Source organism: Salarias fasciatus, chromosome 17 (assembly GCF_902148845.1).
Source record: "Salarias fasciatus chromosome 17, fSalaFa1.1, whole genome shotgun sequence".
Taxonomy (NCBI): domain Eukaryota; kingdom Metazoa; phylum Chordata; class Actinopteri; order Blenniiformes; family Blenniidae; genus Salarias; species Salarias fasciatus.
Genome location: NC_043761.1, coordinates 813,943 through 837,981, shown reverse-complemented (window position 1 = coordinate 837,981; position 24,039 = coordinate 813,943). Strand labels below are relative to the sequence as shown.

Genomic DNA, 24,039 nt, shown 5'->3' with positions numbered 1-24,039 from the left:
CCCCAGGTATCACCCCCTGGTATCACCCCCTGGTATCACCCCCTGGTCATCATCCCCCTGAGACAACTTAGATTTTAAGTATCTTAATAATTTTATATTTCCAGGCATACTTTAAGAAAAGCTTGTTTTTATTCAGCTTATAGGTTTTATCAACACACACAATATCTGTGAGAAAAGTCCGTTATCAGAGGTGTAGTTCCGTTATTCGTCCAGGAATGTTTTGACCAGAGCTTCAGCAGCTGAACGGCCTCAGACAGGTTTATTCTGTTCATTCTGCCTGTAATGGCATTATCAGAGCTTCCAGGGCTTCATGTACTGTACAATAACAACATGTTCTCCTGTCTGTCACCAGGCTGCACTGCTGCGTTCACGTGTAGCAAATAAACTAGGTCAATTTATTATTTTCCGCCAGACGGCGTGAGATTTACAATGTAAAACTGTTCTAGGTTAATGACAAAAGGTTATGATGCGCGTGGTAAATAAAATGGAGAGAAATAGCTCTTAAATGTGGGTTTTAGATTTTAATTTATTTGATTTTGTAATTTTTTTCATTTGTGGATCACAGCAATGTGTGTGGAGTCACTTGGGTCAACGTTAGAAATAAAACTGTTTACGGTGGAGTTCGTGAGGTTTTAGTTTTAGTTTATTCATATTGGTAAATATGAATTACCAATTATTTAAATATATTTCTTTTTTACACTTGGAGGTTTTATTTCCGACAGTGAAGCGTTCCGTGAACGCAGCGGCAGTTTTACCCGGTTACATGCATGAGCTCATAGGTCACGTGGTGTTGAATCCCGCCCTCTCATTGGCTGCCTCACACCGGGACTGTTGTTTGTGTTGGGAACCCGGAAGCGTGAAGAGCTGGGCGTGAAGGAGGGAACAGAACAAGCCTCCTTCTGCTCGGTTGTTTCTTTTCTCGTTCACTGCGTGTTTTGACCCGAAACCACCGGGCCGCCGGATCCCGGAGCTGAGACGATCTCGGTAAGTCGCTCTTTGTCTGTGTGTCAAAGTGGGAAGTTGTGTGGAGCAGAAGCGGTTTCTGCGTCCATGATAGAACCTGAACAGAACCCGACAGAACCTGACAGAACCCGATAGAACCCGACAGAACCTGACAGAACCCGATAGAACCTGACAGAACCTGACAGAACCTGATAGAACCTGATAGAACCTGATAGAACCTGATAGAACCTGACAGAACCTGACAGAACCTGACAGAACCTGACAGAACCCGATAGAACCTGACAGAACCTGACAGAACCTGCGGGTGAATCTTCCCTGGAATGAAGCAGAAAACACGAAGCCTTGGACTTCCTCCACTGACACACGGAACTGAAACTGGGTGAACTTTGACCTTTCAGTGAGCCATAAAGATCTTCCTGGTGGAGCCCAGTAGAACAGAAGAACCCGATTAATCCCAGAGAGTTCTGAAGGTTCTGACAGTGGAGTCATTCTGTCCCTCTGGGTTCTCCTGGGTTTTTCCCCCCAGAAACGGTTTTGTGGTAAAACTCAGTGGCTGATAAATATAATATCTCCATGTTTATGGTCTCCGGGGTTTGTTTAAATTGTAATTTCAGTGTTTTATTGGAGCTAATCTGTGTGATGGAGCTCTGTCAGTGTAACTAATCTGGTATGATGGGTCCAATCTGCTGCTGACATTTAAATGCGGTAGTTTCTGCTGTATATATTGACTGGTCTTATGGTAGTCTGTGTTTAATTAGCGGTATTAATGTATGAAATCTGTTTTTATTGGTGTTTTTTTTAAATAGCTTTTTATGTATATATTGATGCTATTTTAGTGGCTTTAATCTGTATATACTGGTGTTATTTCAATGGATTTTTCTGTTTATATTGCTGTCTATGCTGGTGATATTATAGTATGTATTTCATTTGTGGTATTTAGATTATTTAATCTGTATATATTTGCGATATATTTATTATATTCATTCTGTACATTTTAGTGGCATTTTAGTCCATTTAATTCAACGCAATTCATCCGAGAGACGATGGTTCATGACATGCAGCAGTGGAACGTGGAGTGAGGAAGGAGAGAAGACGGCCTCCTGAACTGCAGCTGCTTAAAATTACAGTGGTCTACTCTGGAGGAACAAAGGACGGCTACGAGTTGATCGGTGTCGTCTGGTTCTAGATCACTGGATCTGTGGATCATCTGGTTCTAGATCAGTAGATCTGTGGATCATCTGCAGAACAGTGGAAGTTAATGGGAGTGTTTCCTGAAGATGTTCCTGCAGGAAGCATGGAGAAAGTGAAGAGTAAAGGTCCTAGGACAAAACCCTGTGGAACTCCATGTGTAACTTTGATCCGAGCTGAAAAGTCATCGCCTGTCTGCTAAATAGGATTAAAACCGGTTTAATGCAGAACCTTTAAAGGGCAACACTGGTTTTTTGACACCTGGACCTTATTTCTAGGTGAGTCGTGCTCATGCCCTCACTCAGACGAACATGGTGCAGCTCGGAGTCCAGAGGTTATTTAGATCCTACCGATTTAGCGGGGGCCACGGCAGGGGGGCTTCAGCGGGACATCATCTCTGCAAAATCGCTCATTCCGGCTGTATTTCTTCATCCATCGCCAGTGTGATCAGAAAGTCAGCTCGTCTGCCGTCTGACTGAAGAGACTCCAACAGGTCATTGTTACATAAATGTTCTCAGAGCTTTCAACAGCTTTCTCTAGGGTTTCAGAAATAAAGGGAGGTTGGATGCTGGTCTGGAACCTGTTAGAACTCCTGGATCCAGGGGGGCTCTTTGAGGAGAGGTTTCATAACAGAACCTTGAAGTCCTCTGGAACAGAACCTGGTACTGAAGAGATGTTGATCTGGTCTAGTATTGATTACTGATCAGGGGGAAGATGTCTTTCAACAGTCTGGTTGGACTGGATCAGTAGACCAGTTCTAGGTTTATGAAGAACTCGGAGTTCTACAGGGTGGAGCTGGATCGTTGTGAGTCAGGTTCTGACAGATCTGAGGATGTGACTGGTCGGTCTGTCTCCACTTTGGGGACAGAGTTTTCAGTTTGATCTCTAAAAGTTAGAATGTTGTCATTGAAGAAGTTTTCTAATCTTAATTAGTTTTATTTAAATGTATTTCTGTATATATTCCTGTCTGCTGGTTTTACTCTGATTTACTCTATTCGAGTAAAGTACTCCTGGTCTGATGCTCACTGCTTGTCCTGAATCCAGCCCGTCTCCTCTCGCTGTGTCTCTCGCTGTGTCTCTGGACCTTCAGGACTTCATGCCGGCGGAGCGTCCCGTCCAGCGATGGTCCTGGAGGAGCGAGCGAGGAGCAGCCTGCTGCAGCACCGCCGCCGGCTGGAGGACGACATCAAGCCGTCCTACCTGCTGGACCACCTGGTCCACGACGGCGTCTTCACCGGGGACGAGGAGGAGACGGTCCAGGCTCAGGTGGGTCTGATCAGCTCCCGTCCCTGCTGTCCCTGTCCTGCGGTCCAGATGTCCAGGACTAACGTGTCCTGTGGCGGTCTGTCCAGCCCACCAGGAGGCGCCAGGCTGCGGCCCTGCTGGAGCTGCTGCTGGAGAAGGACGGCCGGGCCTTCGTGTCCTTCCACAACGCTCTGGTCCGGGAGGCGTACCTGGACCTGGCCCGGCTGCTGGAGGACGGCCTGCCCGGGGACGGCCTGCCCGGGGACGGCTCCGCTAAGGGCTGGGGCCCGAGCGGGGACGCCACGGTCCAGGCGGTCCTGAGTGAGGGCGGCGTTCCCCAGAGGCCCGTGGTGTTCGTCAGCCGGCCCGAGCTGGTGAACCGGGTCCGCGAGAAGCTGCACCGGCTGGACCGGGACCCGGGCTGGGTCAGCATCTTCGGCATGGCCGGCTCGGGGAAGTCGGTGCTGGCCGCCGAAGCCGTGAGACACCCGGAGCTCCTCCGAGGTCAGAGCTCCGCAGATCCACCTGAGGCCTGGTTCCGTGAAGACCAGGTGGCCCGGTTCAGGGCCGGTCTGTCCGCTGGGGGGACGTGTTGCTGGGATTCATGGTGGACTCAGGTGTGACCAGACGGTTTGTGTTTGATGCTTCTCGTCTCAGACTGCTTCCCCGGAGGCGTCCACTGGGTGTCCGTCGGCCAGCTGGACAAACCGGACCTGCTGGCCCGGATCCAGACCCTGTGCTTCCGTCTGGAGCAGAGTCTGGACCCTCGGTCCGTCCACCGGAACCCCAACTCCCTGGACGAGGCCAAGGAGCGGCTCCGCTTCCTCATGCTGCGCCGATTCCCCAGGTACCGACCCCCGGGTACCGACCCCCGGGTACCGACCCCCGGGTACTGACCCCCAGGTACTGACCCCCAGGTACTGACCCCCGGGTACTGACCCCCGGGTACTGACCCCCAGGTACTGACCCCCGGGTACTGCCCCCCGGGTACCGACCCCCGGGTACTGACCCCCAGGTACTGACCCCCGGGTACTGACCCCCAGGTACTGACCCCCAGGTACTGACCCCCGGGTACTGACCCCCGGGTACTGACCCCCGGGTACTGACCCCCGGGTACCGACCCCCGGGTACTGACCACAGGTACCGACCCCAAGGTACTGACCCCCAGGTACTGACCACAGGTACCGACCCCAAGGTACTGACCCCCGGGTACCGACCCCCGGGTACCGACCCCCAGGTACTGACCCCCGGGTACCGACCCCCGGGTACCGACCCCCGGGTACCGACCCCCGGGTACCGACCCCCGGGTACTGACCCCCGGGTACTGACCCCCAGGTACTGACCCCCGGGTACTGACCCCTAAGACTGTAACCCCTAGACGTGACCCCCGGTATCACCCCCGGTATCACCCCGGTATCACCCCAGCTGCAGTAGGTTGCTGAACGGGGTGGGTGACTTGCTGGTATTTGTGTCTCCTGCCGCGTCCAGGTCTCTGCTGATCCTGGACGACATCTGGGACAGTTCAGTCCTGAAGGTCTTCGACATCCACTGCCGGATCCTGCTCACCACCCGGAACCGGAGCCTGACGGACTCGGTCAGCGGTACGCCGCCGCCGCCGCTCAGACCGCGGGTTGCTGGTTGGTGGACGGATGCAGGACGTCCCTCTGTCCGGTCTTTCAGGGGCCCGGTTCCAGGTGGAGGTGCAGAGCGGTCTGGACGAGGACAAAGGCCTGGAGGTCCTGGCCCTGTACACCGGCACCAAGCCCAGCCTGCTGCCGGACCAGGCTCGCAGCATCGTCCAGGAGTGTAAAGGTGAGGGACGGTTCTGAGGGGGGGGGGGGTCTCCCTGAACACGGTCTCACCCTGAACACGGTCTCACCCTGAACACGGTCTCACTGCCCCGTCCCCGTCCCCCAGGCTCTCCTCTGGTGGTGTCCCTCATCGGCGCCCTGCTGAAGGACAAGCCGGACCGCTGGGGGTTCTACCTGCGCCAGCTGCAGCAGAAGCAGTTCCGGCGCATCAGGAAGTCCTCGTCCTACGACTACGAGGCTCTGGACCAGGCCATGGCGGCCAGCATCCAGGTCCTGCCCCAGGACCACCAGGACCTGTACCGGGACCTGACCGTGCTGGAGAAGGACGTCAAGGTCCCAGCTCAGGTCAGACCCTCCCTCCCTCCGTCCCTCCGTCCCTCCGACCCTCCGTCCCTCGGTCCGTCCCTCCCTCCCTCCGTCCCTCGGTCCGTCCATCCCTCCCTCCGTCCTGCAGAGGACCTGATTGTCCCGCTGTGTCCTGCAGGTCCTCGGTGTCCTGTGGGATCTGGAGCCGGAGGACGTGGAGGACATTCTCCACGAGTTCGTCAACAAGTCTCTGCTTTTTGTGGACAACAACAACAAACCGTCCCTGTACTACCTCCACGACCTCCAGCTGGACTTCCTGGTGGAGCAGAACCGGGCCCAGCTGGAGGTGAGTCTGCTGCAGGACCGGGACCAGGACCAGGACCCCACAGCCCTCCTGGCGTCATCCGACCTCTGACAGAGTGTGTGTGTGTGTGTGTGTGTGTCTGTGTGTGTGTGTGTGTGTGTCTGTGTCTGTGTGTGTGTGTGTGTGTGTGTGTGTGTGTGTGTGTGTGTGTCTGTGTGTGTGTGTGTGTGTGTGTGTGTGTGTCTGTGTCTGTCTGTGTGTGTGTGTGTGTGTGTGTCTGTGTGTGTGTGTGTGTGTGTGTGTGTGTCTGTGTGTGTGTGTGTGTGTGTGTGTGTGTCTGTGTGTGTGTGTGTGTGTGTGTGTGTGTGTGTCAGGCTCTCCACACTAAGGTGGTCCGTCAGTACCAGCAGCGCTACAGGGAGGCTCCGCCCACCTCCAGGGACGAGGAGAGTCTGTACTGGATCCGCTTCCTGACCCTCCACATGGCCAAAGCCAACCTGTCCCAGGCGAGACGCTCGCTGTGGTTCTCAACCTGCGGCCCGGGCCTTGGAGGGTCGCTGATGGTCTGTGTGTCTCCGTCTCCAGGAGCTGAACTCCCTCCTCTTCTCTCTGGACTGGATCAGCATCAAGTCTCAGGTTCTGGGTCCGGCTCACCTGATCAACGACTACGTGGAGTTCGGATCCATTCTGGACAAAGAGGTGAGAACCCGGAACGGTCCACCGGTCCAGAATCCAGAACCCCAGAGAGAACCCTGCTCACTGGTTAATCTAGGACGTTTTGTGGTTCAGGATCAGATTTTAACTTTTTATCTATATTTGATATCTGATATATATTTGTTGATTGATCGATGAATGTTCTAATTAATTCCACTGATGTTCAGATTAATAAATGATGAAATACTGAGATTAAAAAAAGAAATAAATATAGCAGTGAACTAAAGGAAAAGAATGGAAATACAGAAACAAACATTAATTAATGATCATGAATCATTCAGATCAAAAAGAGGAGTGAAAATAATCAAATCTGAAATGAATAAATGTTTTAATTTGAATTTAAATGAGGGAATTAATGGATAAATGTAATGAAGTGAAGCTTTGTTGGAATAAACTATTAAAGGTGCATTAAAGGGATACTTCAACATTTTGGCAAATTGGCCCATTTAGCTCAACTCCTCAGTCATTAGAACAGCAGACCGACTGTTTCTGTGAGGCGAGCTGTTGTTCATCCAGAGGCGAGTCGAGGAGGGCTTCGCAGCAGACACAATGGAAGTGGACGGTATTTTTGTTCCCCCTCGTCAAACTCATCAAACTCATCAAATACACAATCCAACAACCCCAAAACACTTTGGTGACACGTTATAATCCACACATTCACTACGCTGTGGAACACCAACAAATAATATTGTAGCGTTACGACACTGAAGCAAATACTGGGAACTACTTTTTCTTTTGAAATCACTACGCCCAGACGCCATGTTTAGTAAGTAGTTCCGTCTGAGCAATCTTCACATAAACAACTCAGTCTGGTCATTTAGCATTAATATTCCACAGCGACAGAAACAGTAGGTCTGCTGTTCTAATTAGGGCTGAACGATATGGGCAAAATTTCATATCTGGATATCCATGCCAGATATCTCGATATCGATATATTACAATGGATTCAGTGAAAGTTAAGCATTTTTCAGAAAAATAAAAACATCATAATACAAAACGATGTAAAAAAAAAATACAGTTTTATTCATGAGAACTCACTGCCACGACCACCAAACTCGTGTGTGCAGATTCTGCAGCCGCCCTCTGCCATCAGCTGTCAACCAGTAAAGGAGGTTTGTGGTTGGCTGGCCTCACCTGTGCATGGAGCTGACATGCAGGGCGAGCAGGGGAATCTTGATATCGTTGATTGTGAGAAATTAATGTCCTGAATGTTCATATCCCGATATCGATATGATAACGATATATCGTTCAGCCCGAGTTCTAATGACTGAGGAATTGTGCTAAATGGGCCAATTTGCCAAAATGTTGGAGTATCCCTTTAAGGAGTTTGCACGTTTCATGAGAAACAGCGCCCCCTGCAGGCCTTGGGTGTAACTGCAGCTTAGTGAAACACTCGTGCCTGTGGCTTGCGTCCATGTTCGTGCACGGAGGAGGGGAACTCCTCCCTCGCTCTTTCAGCAGCGCTGTAGGAACCTGTAAGGTTCTCCTGCCTGGGGGGTCTGTGTGGAGCTGCAGTGACCTTTAACCTCTGCTCCTGGGGGTCTGTGTGGAGCTGCAGTGACCTTTAACCTCTGCTCCTGGGGGTCTGTGTGGAGCTGCAGTGCTGGAAGCCGCTCTGTCTTTACTTCCTGGAAGCTCCATCCTCATCCTGCTCGGTTGTTGCTCATTCAGCATCTGGTGGAGTAATGGCGGACAAAACGAAACTTAAGGAAATCAGGCCAGCGGGAGCGTGCACTGCGTCACAAAATCTCAAATTCTCCCCGAAAAAGTCCTGGTTCCGGACCGGCGCTGCGACTTTCAAGTGACAGTTTAGCGCTGCTAGCGGTGCTTACAATGAACATGTCAGGGCACATTGTACACATCACTGAACATTTGTAACATATTTATGGTGGAAAATAAGTATTTTTAAAGTTGAAACACTCCTCAATGCACCTTTAAATAAAATCAATTTCAGTATAAATGTCATGAAAAAATGTGGAAATAATAAAATGAATAATTCTGGAAATCAATAAGTGGATATGAAAAATATTTAAATGAATAAAATAATTAAGATCTCAGTAGAAATCAATGTGAAAATAAGCAAATAATTGTTAATAATTGAATTAAAGGTTTCAGTCGTAGTTGATAAAAAGAAATAAATGAATAAACATGAACTAGTGAAGGAATAAAAGCGGAAACGTGGAAACAAATCAGAGAATTATCGATCAAAAATAGATCGATCGGTGTGAGAACCGTCCAATCAATGCATTTGGAAAATATAAATATGGAAACAGAGAAAAGGAGAAATGTTAAAATAATAGATGAAAAGGTCAAATTAAACATGTCGGTAAATATTTGAGTAAATGTAGATTATTCTAATATCGACTGGACCTGCCGGTTGTGCGGGTTGTTCTCGCCGGGTTGCTTCCTGGCGCTGAGCCGCCGTTGCGTGCGCCTGTGTTTTGCGTCCCTGCAGAACGGCCGGGCGCGCAGCCAGTTCCAGGAGTTCCTGTCGCTGAACGGCCACCGGCTGGAGCAGCGGCCGCTGCCCGACGTGGTGCAGCTGGCGCTGGCGCAGCCGCGCGCCTCCGAGGTGTACGCCCGGGCGCGGCGGCGGGCGCAGGAGGCGGCGCGGCGCGGGAAGCTCTACTTCCACCTGGAGTACGTACGGAGGCGCCGCGCCCGCCGCCGGCACGGCGCCGCCCTGACCGACCTCTGCCCGCAGGAACGAGCGCAGCCCGGACGGCCTGTGTCGCCTGGTGCTCCACCCCCACCAGGGCTCCGTCTACTCCGCCCGCTTCTCCCACGACGGCACCAAGATCGCGTCCTGCGGCGCCGGCCGGACCCTGAAGGTGGAGCCCCGCTCTCCGGACGGCCTCCGCCAGGTTCGTGGCGTTCACTCTCGTCTTTGCGTCTCAGGTGTTTAAAAGCACGTCGGGCGAGAAGCTGACGGAGATCCAGGCCCACGAAGAGGAGGTGCTGTGCTGCGCCTTCTCCCCGGACGACCGGCTGCTCGCCACCTGCTCCAGCGACCGGAAGGTCAAGGTGGGTGACGGCGCGGCGCGGCGGCGGCGTGTCTACCAGGACGGGGACTTCCGGCGGTGACGGGCCGATGTGTGTCTCAGGTGTGGAACGTGGAGCGAGCGATGCTGCTGAGGGTGTTCGAGGTGGAGCACGAGGAGCAGGTCAACCACTGCCAGTTCACCAACACCGCCCGGCGCCTCCTGCTGGCCACCTGCTCCAACGACAGCGTCCTCAACGTCAAGGTGTGAGCGCCGCTCCGAGCACTGTCGCTGCAAACCAGGCCCCGCCCACTCCCCCAACAGCAGCATCAAACCAGGCCCCGCCCACTCCCCCAACAGCATCAAACCAGGCCCCGCCCACTCCCCCAACAGCAGCATCAAACCAGGCCCCGCCCACTTCCCCCAACAGTATCAAACCAGGCCCCGCCCACTTCCCCCAACAGTATCAAACCAGGCCCCGCCCACTTCCCCCAACAGCATCAAACCAGGCCCCGCCCACTCCCCCAACAGCAGCATCAAACCAGACCCCGCCCACTCCCCCAACAGCATCAAACCAGGCCCCGCCCACTCCCCCAACAGCAGCATCAAACCAGGCCCCGCCCACTTCCCCCAACAGTATCAAACCAGGCCCCGCCCACTTCCCCCAACAGCATCAAACCAGGCCCCGCCCACTCCCCCAACAGCAGCATCAAACCAGGCCCCGCCCACTCCCCCAACAGCATCAAACCAGGCCCCGCCCACTCCCCCAACAGCAGCATCAAACCAGGCCCCGCCCACTTCCCCCAACAGCATCAAACCAGGCCCCGCCCACTTCCCCCAACAGTATCAAACCAGGCCCCGCCCACTCCCCCAACAGCAGCATCAAACCAGACCCCGCCCACTCCCCCAACAGCATCAAACCAGGCCCCGCCCACTCCCCCAACAGCAGCATCAAACCAGGCCCCGCCCACTTCCCCCAACAGTATCAAACCAGGCCCCGCCCACTTCCCCAACAGCAGCATCAAACCAGGCCCCGCCCACTTCCCCCAACAGCATCAAACCAGGCCCCGCCCACTCCCCCAACAGCAGCATCAAACCAGACCCCGCCCACTCCCCCAACAGCAGCATCAAACCAGGCCCCGCCCACTTCCCCCAACAGTATCAAACCAGGCCCCGCCCACTTCCCCCAACAGTATCAAACCAGGCCCCGCCCACTTCCCCCAACAGCATCAAACCAGGCCCCGCCCACTTCCCCAACAGCATCAAACCAGGCCCCGCCCACTTCCCCAACAGCATCAAACCAGGCCCCGCCCACTTCCCCCAACAGCATCAAACCAGGCCCCGCCCACTTCCCCCAACAGCAAATCAGGCCCCGCCCACTTCCCCAACAACAGCAAACCAGGCCCCGCCCACTTCTCCAACAACAGCAAACCAGGCCCCGCCCACTTCCCCAACAACAGCAAACCAGGCCCCGCCCACTTCTCCAACAACAGCAAACCAGGCCCCGCCCACTTCCCCAACAGCATCAAACCAGGCCCCGCCCACTCCCCCAACAGCAGCAAACCAGGCCCCGCCCACTCCCCCAACAGCAGCAAACCAGGCCCCGCCCACTTCACAACAACAGCAGCAAACCAGGCCCCGCCCACTTCACAACAGCAGCAAACCAGGCCCCGCCCACTTCCCCAACTCCAGCATCAAACCAGGCCCCGCCCACTCCCCCAACAGCAGCAAACCAGGCCCCGCCCACTCCCCCAACAGCAGCAAACCAGGCCCCGCCCACTTCCCCAAGTCCAGCAGCAAACTAGGCCTCGCCAACTCCCCCTTCAAATTAAACACAGGCCACACCCACTCCCCCCTTCAACCAATCACTGCACAGCCCTGCTGGCTTCATTTCAGTCGTCTGATTGGTTGTCGGCGTTTTGATTACGACAGAATCAGTCATTTCGTTGAGCTCCAGCGTTTTTCTGCTCGTTGGGTCAGTTGGGTGGAGCGTCGTTAACCAGCTGGTTTACTGCAGCTAGTTGAAGTGCCGGTGATCCCGGTGACCTCTGACCTGCTTGTCCCTCTGCTCCTCCCCCTGAAGCTGTGGAACCTGAACAAGCCGTCCTCTCAGAACACCGTCTTCGGCCACTTCGAGCCCGTCAACCACTGCTGCTTCTCCCCCGACGACCGCTTCCTGTCCACCGCCTCCAACGACGGCACCGTCAAGGTACGACCCCCGAGACGGGCCGCCGGTCCCGCTGCCGGTCCCGCTGCCGGTCCCGCTGCCGGTCCCAGGCCCGGAGTGCTGACCTGCGTGTGTGTGTGTGTGTGTGTGTGTGCAGCTGTTTGAGGTGTCGTCGGCTAACGAGTGGAAGACGATCAGCGTGAAAGACGAGTTCCAGGAGAACCGAGAAGACGTTCTGGTGAAGTGCAGCAGCTGGACGGCCGACGGCAAGAAAATCATCTGCGCTGCCAGGAACGCTGCCCTGGTGTGTGTGTGTGTGTGTGTGTGTGTGTGTGTGTGTGTGTGTGTGTGGTCCTGCAGTAGTCAGGTGTGTCCAGCAGGGGGCGCTGCAGCTCTCAGTTTTTCTTCCACTGCATTCACTGCTCTCAGGATTTCTTCATCCTGAAGTGGAGTTCTCCTCCCGTCCTCGACTCTCCAGCTTTAAGATGATGAATCAGAATCAGAACAGAGCGACGGAACGTGACGGAACGTGACGGAACGTTCAGAGCTTTCAGTCTGCTGGTTCTCAGGAAGAAAAACTTATTGACAGTAAACTCAGAAAAATAAAGATCCAGCAGCTGGATGGTTAAGACGGATATGAGGCGGAGGAGTGTGTGAGACTGACTGTGTGTGTGTGTGTGTGTGTGTGTGTGTGTGTGTGTGTCCGTCCCAGGTGTTTGACGTCGAGTCCTCTGACCTCCTCCTGGAGATTCGAACCAGTCGTCTGAGCACGGTGCAGCACTGTGAGGTCTGTCCGTCCTCCAACCTGCTGGCCATTGCGTTCTCCAACTACGCAGTGGAGGTGACACACTCACACACACACACACACACACACACACACACACACACACACACACACACACTGCTCTCCGTGTTTTGTTTTGTTTTCTCCAGGAAGTCTTTTGAAGGTTCTGTCTGTTCTGTTGAAACAGCTGATCTCCATCAGCTCCGACCAATCAGTTACGATCCCTCGTGTGTGTGTGTGTGTGTGTGTGTGTGTGTGTGTGTCCAGCTGTGGGACCTGGAGGACAATAAGAAGATGGCGGAGTGCAGCGGCCACCTGAGCTGGGTGCAGCGTGTCCACTTCTCCCAGGACGGCTCGCAGCTGCTGTCCTGCTCCGACGACCAGACCGTCCGGGTGAGTGTGTGTGTGTGAGAGTGTGTGTGTGTGGTTCGTCACGCTGTAGGTACACAGCCGACTGTCGCTGTGCAGGTGTGGGAGGTGAAGAAGCTTCACACGTCGTCGGCGGTCCGCCTGAAGAGAGACTCGGACGTGGTGTTCGGCGGAGAGCAGGTCGTCGTGGCGGCAGCAGACAACTGCAACCGGCTGCAGGTGAGAGACGGCGAGGGGACGGGGCGGCGAGGCTGGGAGACACACACCAACGGGTGTGTGTGTGTGTGTGTGTGTGGCAGGTGCGGGAGGGCCGGTCCGGTTCGGTCCTGTTCCAGTCGGAGGAGCTGGCCTCCAGGATCCGGTGCTGCTGTCTGAGCAGGCAGCCTTCAGCCGTGGTGCTGGGACAGGAGGACGGCTGCGTGCAGGTAACACACACACACACACACACACACACACACACACACACACACACACACACACACACACACACCCTTCACACCCGTGCAGTTCCAGTATGTTAACCAGCAGCATCACCTGTGACTCTGCTGGAGTGCAGCGCCCCCCGGTGGTGGAGGATTCAGTGGGATCAGCTGCCTGGAGAGAGCAGAGTCTCCACAATACACCAAAGGCTGTTGGGAGGTTCAGATTCCCGTGGTCGTGTCAATCTACCTTCCCAGGACTCTGATTGGACGGAAGAGTTCCCCGCCGTCCGGAGGACGCTCCGTGGAGAGCCGTATTGTGAGAGCTGTGTGGACTGAATGGACTGTAGACCCACTGACACCCTGCCCCTCCATCATGCCGGGCCAGTATTCCCGCCACATACACCCTCAGGGTAGACGGAGGCAGACTTCCCTCCAGAGGGGCCTGCAAGGATCCAGAACACGGGACCCAGGCCCGAGCTGGCCAGAAGGGGGTACCAGCAGCGGCATGTGGTCCTCCTGAAGGACTCTCTGGCGGTGTCTGTGAGATCAGAGGGAGCAGCCAAGCGGCACCACCCTCGTGGTGGAGGACTCTGACGGGTAAGGAAGCCCGCTAGTCCGCTCAGGCCCCTGGTGGTTCCGTGACCCGCAGGCTGGCCGGACGGGTCACAGCCCACCTGGGAAGTGCTGGAGGCCTGCAGCCACCACATGGACCTGGTGCCGCCCTGGTGGTTGCTGAGGGAGACAGCTGAGTTGTTGTCTGGCTGTTCAAGTCCATGCCGTCAGCTCAGTATGACTAAAGCCCCTTTCACACCGGCCAAAAAACCCGTTTGAACCCGCTGATACCCGGCTCCTCATGGCAGGGAGAAAAGGTTTAATCTGGGTTTTAAACGGCTCGGCTTCTGTCGGCTTGTAGTGGGAGGAGCGAAAGGGAGCGTGAAAGGCAGACTCGGGTTGACGCAGTCATTTATGTGATGACGTCGACGTAGCGCGGCTACGTTAGCGCGGCTACGTTAGCGCGGCTACGTTAGCGTGCTAGTTGTTCTTTTTAGACACACCAAGCGATTTCCTTGGTCAAGATGAACCAGCACTGGAGAGATATTGAGACCAGAGAGTTTCTCCTGATCCGGGAAGAGGAGATTCATCGACAGGTAACGGGGACGGTGTTCCATTGCATTGTTTACTTTCACTTTGCTCCGTCGCGCTGATGATGTCATCAACATGGGACACTATCAGTGAGGGAAAACGCAGTGGTGTGGCTCGCCAGCAGGCGGTGGGAAAGGAGTCTAAAAGCCGACTGTTAGCGGCTCGAAAACACGGGTCGACCTGCGAGCTGCAGTGGGAAATCGGTATAAGAAGTATTTAAGATCCAGGTGTAGTGCCCCGGCACACTGGTGTGATCTGCGCCGCCCCAAACAGACCACTGACCCTGAACCGCCCTGCGACGCCAGATGGTAGCCCGCCTGGAGAGACCGGCATCCGTGAAAACAGTCTCTTGGCGGGCTGGGGCCACACCCAACGGGACGCCCCTAACAGGAAGTCCTGTTCTACGGGGCAGGGCCAGGAGGCACTGCTGCGATGCCTGACCCTCGGCCATGGTGCCTCTCAGGATCCAACCACCTCCTCAAGAGCGTAACGACGGCAGGCCCAAGTACGGCCCACAGGGGCCCTGACGGGACCCACTGCTCAGAATGCCTGGACTAAACTTCCAGGGAGACCTCAGCCGACCTCTGCAGAGGTCACTGGGGTCTAAAGCCCCTAATATTGTGGAAACTACAAGGCGGTGGGCGAGGATGTTGTTCCACATCGTGGAGCAGGGGTACCACCGGGAGCGCAGTGGTGAAATCTTCCATTGCGCGGAGATGCTACTTTCTATTTGTGACCAGCTGGTTAAGCTAACATCAACCATGCGGCTGACAGCAGCGGTCGGACTCAAACGCGGTCTATACCAGCGGCTAGAGCTAACACACAGCGTGTGGCCAAGCGGTTGGGTTTGGTACCGATAAGCTGAGAGACGAGCGCACGACTGGTGCTTCTATCGGCAGCGGCTAGCCTAACAAGGCTAACAGCCACGATTGAGCCCGATAAGCCGGGGAAAATGCGGTTGACAAGCAGCGGCTAGCGGTACAAACAGAAGCAAGGCCGCCGCACCGCATGCTAGTAAGCGCCGTGTCAGAGCGATTCTCGTCGGAGGAGAGCGAGGGAGCTGCCGCCCCAAACACTCGGTCAAGACAGGAGATTCAGAAACCTTCCTGTCTGCCGGGAGGTGAAGAGTGAATCCCTCGACCAGACGAGACGCCACAGCGGCGCCAGCTCAGCCTTAGAACCAAGGGGGGAAGGGTCACTGCTGTCACGGCGTTCGGTGGGAAAACCTTCGCTGCTCTGACCGAAATGGTCGCAAGGCTCCCGGCGACGCCGTGCGACGCCGTGTAGACGAGTCCCGTAGTCTTCAGCTGCAGGAGGACTGCATGTGAGAAGAGGAACCGATCGTGGGTTTGACACCGAAGCTATTGCCTTGGGTCACCCAGGGGTCACCCAGGGGTCACCCAGGGGTCACCCAGCGGTCTCAGGGGGAAGTGAGCAGTGGGAAAGTTTCAGACACTGCACTTCTGGGAGCCTCCACCAGGTGGAGCTCTGGTTTCAGCTGGAGCTCTGTCGTCTACATGATGGGTTTACTGTGTGTGTGTGTGTGTGCGCGCATGTGTGTGTGTGGTCTGTGGGGAACCCGGGCCTCTGAATGATGAATTACAGGTGTAGTTAGCTGGAGTTGTCTCCACCCTCCATCCAGCTGACCCACATACGTCTCCTACTCTCATCGCCTCCGTCCTCCTGGAGGGACGAGGACGGCTGGAGGTTTTCCAGGAGACATGAAGACCTGATGAACCAGAGTCCTGATGAACCAGACTCCTGGTGAACCAGAGTCCTGATGAACCAGAGTCCTGGTGAACCAGACTCCTGGAGAACCAGAGTCCTGAAGAACCACTGTGTCCACTGTCTTCTCCACATAAGCTGTCCCTCTGGTTCCCGTCCCTCTGGGTTCCTTGACGTGTCCCTGTCTGTCCCTCCAGGTCCTGGATCTTCCCTCTGGGACTCCTCTGTCCGTCCTGCAGGGACACACCAAGACCGTCCTGCACTGCCAGTTCAGCCGAGACAACCAGACCCTGATCACCTCCTCTGAGGACACCACCCTGCGGGTAGGACAGTCTGCTCCTCCTCCTCTTCCTCCTCCTCCTCCTCCTCCGCTGATCCTTCAGCTCATCCGTCTGTCTGTGATCCAGTTAGAGAACCTCAGAGAACTGGATCCAGTTGTCTGAATAACCGGAGAGCCGGGTTCTCCTGTGTCCCTGCAGGTGTGGGCGTGGCAGTCGGGGCAGTGTAAAGTCCTGCGGGGCCACAGGGAGCAGGTTCGATGCTTCTCTCTGCTCTGTGACGACTCCAAGCTGCTGTCCTGGTCCTACGACGGAACCGTGAAGGTGAAGCTCCGACACGCCGATCACGGCCGATGATCACAGCAGATCACGGCTGATCACAGCAGATCACAGCAGATCACAGCAGATCACAGCTGATCACAGCAGATCACAGGGCTCCTGATGTTCCTGATGTTGTGGTTCCAGCTGTGGGACATGGACAGCGGAGAGCAGCTGCAGGACGTGGACGCCCATCGGGGAGCCATCCTGTCCTGCCACGTGTCTCCGGACGGACGCCTCTTCGCCACCACGTCTGCAGACAAGACGGCCAAGGTCCGAGACCCCCCTCCCCCCCCCCCGTCTGTCTCTTCTCCCATCAGACCCCTCTGCTCTGTGGCCCGAGTCTGGCTGCTGCCAGTGGGCTTGTCGGGTCCCGCCGGGTCCTGCCGGGTCCCGCTGGGTCCTGCCGGGTCCCGCTGAGTCCTGTAGGGTCTCTATCAGACTCTCCTGCTCACTGACAGCCTCTTTCTCTCTCCGGCTCTTTGACTTTAATCTCAACACTAAAGTCAGAGACTCGATCTGGACTGAAAGTCCAGGATCTGCAGCCAGCATGACTTCAGTCTGACGGAGTGTGTGTTCAGAGCTCTGGCACAGATCAGAGCGCAGGTGTGTGTGTGTGTGTGTGTGTGTGTGTGTGTGTGTGTGTGTGTGTGTGTGTGTGTTGTGCTGGGTAGCAGCCAGTCACAGTCTGAGCTCTCCACAGTTTTCCATCTGTCCAGAGGTCAGAGCAGAAAGACAGGGACACCTGTGTGTGTGTGTGTGTGTGTGTGTGTGTGTGTGTGTGTGTGTGTGTGTGTGTGTGTGTGTGTGTGTGTGTGTGTGTGTGTCATGTGTTTTAAGGAGTGGATCGATGTGTTGACTGGAGGCGGGTGGAGGTGAGCAGGGAGAACATGTAGGTTCTCCTCCTGAGCTCAGATGGTTCTGTGTGGGCGGCGAGCGGCGAAGTGACCGGAGCCTCCTCAGAAGACGTGCAGTGGACGGTGTTCGAGCCTGCTGGTCCTGGACCCGGGTCTGATTCCTGCTGGCTCTGTTCCAGCTGTGGCAGCGGGAGTCCTGGACGTGCGTCTCCACGCTGAGCGGACACCAGGACTGCGTCCGGAGCTGCAGGTTCTCCTGGGACGGCCGGCGCCTCGCCACCGGGGACGACAACGGGGAGATCCGGGTGAGAGCGGGGGGAGGGGAGGGGGGGAGGAGGAGGGGGGAAGGGGGGGGGGGGCTGCAGGAGTAAAATAAGTTTAATTCCTGATGTGAAGAACTTCAAACTGATTAATTTTTTTAGAATTTTGCATGTAGAGATGGTGGAGTTAGACTGTGTGTGTGTGCACGTGTGTACGGGTATTTCTGTCCTTGTGGGGACCAAATGTCCCCACAAGGATAGGAAAACCTGGCACGACCTACCTCGTGGGGACATTTTTTGGGTCCCCATGGAGGGAAACAGTGTTTTCTTGGCCATGTTGTTGTTACTGAAAAAAGTAAAAGTGCAAAAACATTTCTTTAGGGCTACGCTGTGTTTTGGTGTGGGTTAGGGTTAGGGTTAGGAGTTAGACATGAATGGGAGTCAATGGAAGGTCCCCACGAGGATATAAATACAAACGTGTGTGTGTGTGTGTTTCAGCTGTGGAGTGTGACGGACGGGTCGTTGTTGAAGATCTGCTCCCGGGACGGGAAAGACGCCCTGGACTCCCTCCATGGAGGCTGGGTGACGGACCTGCACTTCTCTGCAGACGACTCGCTCCTGGTGTCGACGGGCGGCTACATCAAGGTAAGCTAACGGCGGGACGCTAACGGCGGGACGCTAACGGCGGGACGCTAACGGTGGGATGCTAATGCCGGGATGCTAACAGCGTGTTGGACTGTGAGCATGAGGAAGAACTTTTCATATCAGGTTGAAAATGTGACGAGTGAAGACTTGAAGTCCACAGTCTGGACCTGGTCCAGGTTTTCTCCTCCTGGTCCACAGTCTGGACCTGGTCCAGGTTTTCAGAGGTACTCTGGAGGTTCTGTGTGGTCATAAATGATTTTGATTGGTTTATTTTAGCGTGTTGGAAAGCTGGACGTTCACTTTGACCAGCAACACGTTGGAGTCCGGTAACAAACCGACCACGTCCTGGTCTGACTGGGACCAGGTCTGGATCATCTGGTTGCCTTCATCCCTCTTGAAATCAGCTGTCGAGCCACTGTGTCCCTGTTCACGTGCGCGTGCATGACCAACGTCTCGTGCGCGTGGCGTGCATGTGCAGAGCTGACGGCGTGTTCATCAAATAGGACAGCTTCGAGAACTCGTGTGATTGGCTCTGGACCCAGGAAGTGTGACAGCGTAGCCCCGCCCACTGAAGAAAAAACTTGACAGGTCATTGCTGATGGCGAGGACGGATGGTTCAGGGACCGGTGGACAGCGGGAAAGGCCGCTCCACCGTTCCCCTCGCCGCCGCTACACCTCTCCTCGGGTGGAGAGCGACGGCGCGGCTGCTCAGAGGCCGGTTGTTGGATGGCGGCCCGGCGCTCGCGGCGCCGTTTGCTCTGAGCCTCCGCCCAGCTGCCGTGAGGACGGACGGATTCCAGAAGATCAGAGCGGCGTGTTCCACCAGCCTCGGGATCGGAGACGCAGACGGACGGCGTGACGCTCGGATCGGGACTCAGCTGAGCGGCGAGCGGCTCGGCCTGTTTTTAGAAAGACCAAATACAACGGCGAGCGTTTATTCTGGCAGCGAGGTAATCCACAGGCGTCTGGGAGAAGGACGGAGGCTGACACACCAACCTGGAACAGAGGAAACAGGAAGCGGAACAAAGAGCTGTTCTGTTCGGTTCTGAATGTTCCTGAAAAATCTCAACTCCAGCGAGAAGAAAGATAAATCTGACTTCCTTGAATGATGAACTTAAAATCACACAATCCAGAGCCGTTTGCTCCAACTCGCCGTGCCGGGTCCACCTGACCGACGGAGCCGTATTGATGAAAGAAGGGAACAGCAGCTGCTGGTGCTAACGGAGCTAGCAGAGCTAGTAGAGCTAGTAGAACCAGTAGAGCTAGCAGAGCTAGCAGAGCTAGCAGAGGTAGCAGAGCTAGCAGAGCTAACAGAGCTAGCAGAGGTAGTAGAGCTAACAGAGCTAACAGAGCAAGCAGAGGTAGTAGAGCTAGCAGAGCTAACAGAGCTAGCAGAGCTAGCAGAGCTAGCAGCCTTCATGCTAATTCCACACCGTTTCCCAGTGACGCTGCGAGGCCCGAGCTCCGGGGGGCTCACCGCCACCGGGGGAACCGTAGGGGACCCGGGACCCGGGACCTGGGCTCGGGGGCCAACAGGGGACAGACTCGCAAGAGAGCTTCTCCCAGACCCTGAGGGACGCTGGGGACACTCAGTCTCAGTGGACCATGTCCTCCATTGTCGAAGCAGCTGGAAGTGAATCAAATACCCCTTTCCCACTGGCCAAAAAACCCGTTTAAAGCCGCTAAATCGTGGCAGTGGGAAAAGGTTTGACCCGGGATTTCGACCTGGGTCGTTCACCCTGCAATCGACCCGGTAAATTCCCGGGTCAGCTTTCTCCCGGCTTTTAGTGGGAGGAACTTACATGATGACGTTGACGCAGCGCGGCTAAGTTAGCGCGCTAGTTGTTGTTTCTGGACACAGCTGAGATTTCCTTCGTCAACGTGACCCAGCAGTGGCAAGAGAGCGAGACCAGAGAGCTTCCCCTGATCCGTGGGGAAGAGGAGATTTGTCTACAGGTAACAGGGACTGTTTTCCGCTGCATTGTTTACTTTTGTTTTGCTCCGTCGCGCTGATGATGTCATCAACGGGTCTGCAGGCGGTGGGAAAGGCGTCTAAAAAGGCGATAGTTAGCAGGTCGCAGACGCGGGACGACCCGCTAGTTGCAGTGGGAAAGGGGTAAAAGTGTCCCGACATGAAACTGCCGGGGACTGAGGCAGCGTCACGTCCCGGGACGTCAGAGACACGTCAGAGACACGTCAGAGACACGTGAGAGAGGGACACCTGGAGCCCCCCCCCCCCCCCCCCGTGGAAGTGATCTGAAACCCTGCGACAGAAGCTGTTACATCCAACACCAACTCCCATCAGTCCTCTTCCTGCCAAGAAACAGTGTCTAACACACACACACACACACACACACACACACCAGACTGCAGTGAGACAATCCGCCACAGTCCAAGTGGGAGGCGGCAGGTGTGAAAAGCTTCATCCTGACCACACACACACACACACTGCAGCTCAGTGCAGTTCACACCATCTTGCTGTCAGAACAAAAGTGTCTCAGTGAGAAACAGACTGAAACAGATTCAGGTCCACTGATGAGGAGGATGATGAGGAGGATGAAGATGATGATGATGAGGAGGATGAAGGACTCTGGGTTCAGACTGAGTGCAGGTGTTGTGATTAGAACTTCCTCCCCAAATGAAGCTTCATGTTTTCCTGTCAAGTCTTATTGTGAAAGGTCGTAGAGTTGCTGCATCCTGGTGTGTGTGTGTGTGTGTGTGTGGGGTTCAGGGTGTTTCTGACCCCGGGGTCTGTGCAGCGCTCTGATTGGACGGTTGGGCCGTGGCGTTGTGACGTCTCCAGGAAGTAAAGAGAGTTTCTCTCTTTCTGTCTGGATGGACTGTGAAGACGTCCTGGTTGTTCTGCTCCTTTCTTTACTTCCAGTTCTTCTAAAGCTGCCGTGAAATAAACCGCCTCTGTACGAGTCGGACCGCGGACCGCCGGCCGCCATCTTGGAATATTGCGTCACCAGACTGAAGTCCAGAGGAGAAAAAACCCGCCGGATTATTCTGGTTCAAACTTCATTCAGAACAAAGTTTCAGGCGTTTCCATGGAGACGTCAGAGAAGAGCGACGCTCATTCAGATCACAGAGGAAGAGAGTCTCCGGGAGACAGGCGGCGTCCAGACGGCTCCGGGTCTCAGAGGACAGGGTCCTGTCAGGAGGGAAGCAGCTTCTCCTGGTCTCAGCCAGTCTTTCAGAACCCCCCCCCCCCCCCAACCCGGCTCCTGTTCCGGATCACCGCTGTTCTGTACGGATCGCTGTTGTTCTGTACGGATCGTTGTTCTGTACAGATCGTTGTTGTTGTTCTGTACGGATCATTGTTCTGTACAGATCGTTGTTGTTCTGTACAGATCGTTGTTGTTCTGTACGGATCGTTGTAGTTCTGTACGGATCATTGTTCTGTACAGATCGTTGTTGTTCTGTACGGATCGCTGTTGTTCTGTACGGATCGTTGTTGTTCTGTACAGATCGTTGTTGTTCTGTATGGATCGTTGTTGTTCTGTACAGATCGTTGTTCTGTACGGATCGCTGTTGTTCTGTACAGATTGTTGTTCTGTACAGATCGCTGTTGTTCTGTACAGATTGTTGTTCTGTACAGATCGCTGTTGTTCTGTACAGATTGTTGTTCTGTACGGATCGTTGTTGTTCTGTACGGATCGTTGTAGTTCTGTACGGATCGTTGTTCTGTACAGATCGTTGTTGTTCTGTACGGATCGTTGTAGTTCTGTACAGATTGTTGTTCTGTACGGATCGCTGTTGTTCTGTACAGATTGTTGTTCTGTACGGATCGCTGTTGTTCTGTACGGATCGCTGTTGTTCTGTACGGATCGCTGTTGTTCTGTACAGATTGTTGTTCTGTACAGATCGCTGTTGTTCTGTACGGATCGTTGTTGTTCTGTACGGATCGCTGTTGTTCTGTACAGATCGCTGTTGTTCTGTACAGATTGTTGTTCTGTACAGATCGCTGTTGTTCTGTACAGATTGTTGTTCTGTACGGATCGTTGTTGTTCTGTACGGATCGCTGTTGTTCTGTACGGATCGCTGTTGTTCTGTACGGATCGCTGTTGTTCTGTACGGATCGTTGTTGTTCTGTACGGATCGCTGTTGTTCTGTTCGCATCGCTGTTGTTCTGTACAGATTGTTGTTCTGTACGGATCGTTGTTGTTCTGTACAGATCGTTGTTGTTCTGTACAGATTGTTGTTGTTCTGTACGGATCGTTGTTGTTCTGTACAGATTGTTGTTGTTCTGTACGGATCGTTGTTGTTCTGTACAGATCGTTGTTGTTCTGTACAGATTGTTGTTGTTCTGTACGGATCGCTGTTGTTCTGTACGGATCGCTGTTCTCTCCGGTCTTTCAGCCTCATAAATCAAAGCGGCCTCGTCCTCTGGGAGGAACCGCGGAACTCCTCCGACGTTCTCCAGAGAGGAACCAGCTGAGGATGATTAATGCTTCACCGTTCTGCGTCTTTATCTCTTTACTCTGCTTTTGGCTCCTTGGTCTCCAAGTGAACCGATGGGCCAGAACATTATGACCAGGGACAGAGAACCTACAGCCGCTGACTGAGCTGGAGACACTTCACTGAAACGTTCTTCAGCAGGTGAAGAACGTCTGTCAGGAACGTTCACGCATATTCAGACTCCAGACTGTTCTCATGACTGGAATGACGTGAAGGTTGTTGGTTCTGCTTTCTTTGTCAGTAATCATTTGGCGTTCTGTCGTGACGTTCTCTTGCTCCTTGTCTCCTGCAGTGGTGGAACGTGGAGAACGGCGAGGCTCTGCAGACGTTCTATCCGACGGGCAGCGCTCTGAAGAGGATCCACGTCTCCTCCGACTTCTCCACCTTCGTCACCATCGACAACATCGGGTTCCTCTACGTTCTGCAGCGGGTCGTGTGACCGCCCGGCGTTCTGCCGTGCAGCCGGGACGTTCTAGCTCCGGAGAACCGTCCCAGTCTCCATCAAGCTCCGCCGTCGGCAGGACAGAACACACCAGAACCGATCTGTTCCTGGGAGACGTTCTGCTCCCGGCCCGTCTGCTGTTCTGAGCCTGATAACGGAACCTGAGTTCTCCGGGACGTTCTGCTCTGGGCGTTTTTTTACCGGTGAGATTATGAACTGAACTTCTCGTCTTGGAGACGAGGAGAACGATCCTTTGACGGAGAACACGACGGAGAACCTGGAAGTCAGAAGCTCAGTTCTCTGCTTTGTTTTTTAAACTTTCTACTGCATGTTCTCTAACCGTTGAGCCTGGTTCTGCCGTTCTGCTCAGAACGTTCTCCTGCTGTTGGTGAGTCTAATTTATGGGAAATAAACTTCGATCTGGGTCCGACGTCTTTATTGATCCTGAGCAAAGAGAACCTACATGTGATCAGTAGAACGCAGAGAACAATACACTCCGAACGTTACCGATGGAGAACACGGAGAACGGCACGTTCTCCAGTTGGTGGGTTTCAGGACTTCAGTTTAAATGTGATTATGTTTTCAGAGCAGAGCAGAGGGTCCAGGTGGTTCTTCAGAGAACCTTCTCCAGGGTTCTAGTAAGAAACTGAAGGAAG

The 24,039-nt window shown here is 54.6% G+C and overlaps 1 protein-coding gene across 1 annotated transcript; it reads left to right on the top strand.

Moving 5' to 3' along the window:
- The first annotated feature begins 848 nt into the window (after positions 1–848).
- Positions 849–23,813, top strand: apaf1 (apoptotic peptidase activating factor 1). Its single transcript, XM_030113246.1, has 26 exons — positions 849–984; positions 3,242–3,417; positions 3,504–3,900; positions 4,054–4,243; positions 4,885–4,997; positions 5,077–5,208; positions 5,314–5,552; positions 5,692–5,859; positions 6,192–6,323; positions 6,403–6,516; positions 8,987–9,171; positions 9,236–9,362; positions 9,430–9,555; positions 9,636–9,776; positions 11,596–11,721; positions 11,837–11,983; positions 12,392–12,520; positions 12,731–12,856; positions 12,932–13,051; positions 13,132–13,257; positions 16,320–16,445; positions 16,602–16,724; positions 16,866–16,991; positions 17,755–17,880; positions 18,334–18,480; positions 23,234–23,813. Exons 2-26 carry the CDS (start codon positions 3,274–3,276, stop codon positions 23,378–23,380), a joined length of 3,777 nt encoding a protein of 1,258 aa, XP_029969106.1. The 5' UTR covers positions 849–984; positions 3,242–3,273; the 3' UTR covers positions 23,381–23,813.
- Positions 23,814–24,039: the final 226 nt, after the last annotated feature.

Excerpts from the sequence above, each read along its gene's own strand:
- apaf1 (XM_030113246.1), top strand. The coding sequence starts at position 3,274 with ATGGTCCTGGAGGAGCGAGCGAGGAGCAGCCTGCTGCAGCACCGCCGC. Across the intron at positions 9,172-9,235 it reads AAGCTCTACTTCCACCTGGA|GAACGAGCGCAGCCCGGACG; the intron begins GTACGTACGGAG and ends CTCTGCCCGCAG. Across the intron at positions 18,481-23,233 it reads CGACGGGCGGCTACATCAAG|TGGTGGAACGTGGAGAACGG; the intron begins GTAAGCTAACGG and ends TGTCTCCTGCAG.